The 2,663-nt window shown below is 59.3% G+C and overlaps 1 protein-coding gene across 3 annotated transcripts in view; it reads right to left on the bottom strand.

Annotated features, from left to right (window-relative positions):
* Nucleotides 1-1,484: 1,484 nt before the first annotated feature.
* SCRIB (scribble planar cell polarity protein) overlaps nucleotides 1,485-2,663 on the bottom strand; it is a 57,168-nt gene continuing 55,989 nt past the window's right edge. For all 3 annotated transcript variants that reach the window (XM_081325018.1, XM_081325019.1, XM_081325020.1), the window contains one exon: nucleotides 1,485-2,604. In XM_081325018.1, coding sequence (XP_081181144.1) covers nucleotides 2,468-2,604 — 137 coding nt within the window. In that variant the 3' untranslated portion in view covers nucleotides 1,485-2,467. The remainder of the gene's footprint in view (nucleotides 2,605-2,663) is intronic.

Here is a 2,663-nt window from a genome sequence, read left to right as displayed (position 1 = left end):
CCAAAGAGAAGCCTATCAGGGCTTAAGCTGGTGGCCCAATTTGATAAAACTTGGTAAAGCAACAGGTGGCCTAATTTAGCCCTCATCCTTGGGAGAGACTAAAGGTGGGGGCAAATATGGAGTGTGCCTCTGGGCATGGCTAGACTGCACATGGCAGGACCCCCCCCCCCCCCCCGTGTCTGGCTGAAGCCAAGGGAAAGGAAAAAGGTCTTCAGTTTCAGACTTCAGTTTCCACCGGCCGAAAGGACAGGGCCCTGTGTCATTAAGCGGCGCCCGGCCCCTCCTCCCACTACTCTTTAAGGACCCGGCTGAAGGGGCAGCCAGAATGACCACCTGGCCCATCCACGGGCAGATGACACAAAACCCCTCCAGCCGGCTCATCCCCCAGAGGCAAAACAGTCACAACCATTTCTCAAGGCCAGAGACGGACACACAGGCGCACGCTTATGCGCAGCTGCCGGACATCCAGTATCTGTCTTGGGAACTTCCAAATAAGCAGCCACGATGGCCAACCAGGCACCAGTAACCAGGCTGGTCCTTTGGGGCTGCGTCCAGAGAAAGGGAACTTCGTTGCCAGGCCCCGCTCCCCCGCAGGAGGCCCGGAAGAGACGCAGTTTAAGGACTGGGAACTATATTCCCCAGACAGGGAAAGGGCCGCTTGCTAGGCTTAGCTTGGAGGGCCAACGGGGAAAATATGCCTGGAAGTCCCGGAGGACCAGACTGTGAGACAGGGGAAACGGTTGCACGCCACGGGACGGGCAGGTCTCTGGATCCTGCTGCGGGTCTCCCAAGGCTTTATTGATTTTTTTTCACTTATTTGTATCCTGCCTTTAATGTTTTTTTACAAAGAGTTACCCGAGGAACACATCTAACACCCCTTTCCCCCACAACAACCACCCTGTGGGGTGGGGTGGACCAAGACCGGCCCAAGGCCAGCCGGTCAGTCTTTATGGCTAAGCTGGGATTAGAACTCACCGTCGTCTCCTGCTTTCTAGCCTGGCGCCTTAACCCCTAGCCCGATGTGGCCTTTCGGCTCGGACGGGAGGAAGCGGTCAGTACTGGCCAGCATTCCTGCCCCAGGTGATGCTCTGAGGAAGAACGGCGTCACTCCAGGTGCTCCACCCGGAGGCCCAGAGGGGAGGAAGCGGAAGCGAGGGAGATCCCCCCTCCGTCAGGGTCTCTGCCCGTGAACCCACCAAAGGACCAATGCCAAGCCCTCCTCACCTGTCCTACATCTGCCCACACCGGGGCCTTAAGCCCCCCCCCTCCCCCCGGCATTTCTGCCCCCTTGCTATCCCTCCACTGCTTTGGGTCTCATTCCTTTTGGGGGTTACCTTAAAAGCAGCTCAGATGCTCTTCACAATCCCTCCTGGAAGGCAGCCCCCCCTCCAGTTGGCTTCATTTGGGGAGGGGGATGCTGCTAATCTTGCAGAGGGAGGGAGAGCAGCCCTGGGGGCTGGCTAAGTCAAGGAAGGATCCAGGGCTCTAAAAGGTAAAGTAAACTTTATTGTCATTGAACCACAAAATAGACTTCTTTGGTTGTACAAATGTCACTAGTTACAGTCTTGATCTCCCCCGGACTCCCTCCGGGGGAGGAGATGGATCACAGCCCAGCACCTATAAGTTAGTTAGCCACAGAAACCCTCCTGCCTGATCACTCCCCAGCTGCTCATTAAAAGCAAATGCTAAAATTAGTTTAAAAACAAGAAGCTCTAACAGGGGACCTCAGAGGAGCCACGTTCGTAGCTGGAGAAAAAGACACAGCGCCCCCCCCCACCCCTCGCTACCTTCCCAAAACCCATCGTGGGTGTCCGGCTAACAGGAGCCTTCCTGGAGAGCTGCCCTAAGCGATGCCCCATCCTGTGGGCGGCTGGCAGCCTGCCCGGTGGGTGCCAGCATCGCCCCTGGGCCGCCCTTCCCAGATGGCCCCTGCAGCTCCACCAGCCAGGACGCAAACCACCGGCTGGGCTGATGGGGGCCACAGTCGCAATCCTGGGACTCCTGTGGAAGACCCCCCATCTCCCCCATTATTCCAACCCCCAAGCTCTGCCTCGCCACGCCTAATGCCACCAGCCCGCCCCACTCGGCTTCACCCTTCTCTACTCTGCCCAACGCCCAAACGTTGCCCCACCTCACCAGCGGGTGCTGCTCGGGCCCCAAGGGAAAGTGGGGGACAGGCAGGGGGGCCCCACCGCTGGTTGGCCATGCCCGGCAGGTCTCCGGCGACCACGGCTGATGCCGAATGAAAACAGTTTGTGGCCGTCCTCCACTCACCCACTATTTACAGACCCCACATCCCATCGGTTCCCCTCACCCCCAATGCTCCGTCTCCGATTTGTCACGACCTGCCCCAGTGCATTGAAAGCAGGTCCACAGCCCCACGGTCCATCAAGGGGGCCAGCGGCCTCACACCCCACTCCGTCCCCTTGGCCTGGCTGTGTCCGTACAGTCTCCAAGGACTGGCGTGTTATGTCGGGACCGCGGCCTCTAAGCTGTGTTGGGCCTGCTGGAGGTTGCGCTCGTCACCAAACAGCCCCAGCTCCTGGCCTGCAGAGGGGCCGTGGGTCATCAAGGGCTCCGGGGTCCCACCGTGCTCCTGGCGCCCTGAGGGGAGGAAAGAAGTGTCAACCTGCTCTTCGGCCAGGCGCCTTCTGGGAACGTGG

Source organism: Vipera berus, assembly GCF_964194415.1.
Source record: "Vipera berus genome assembly, chromosome: 3".
Taxonomy (NCBI): domain Eukaryota; kingdom Metazoa; phylum Chordata; class Lepidosauria; order Squamata; family Viperidae; genus Vipera; species Vipera berus.
The sequence above is the reverse complement of the archived record's forward strand: the minus strand, read 5'-3'. Positions and strand labels throughout refer to the sequence as shown.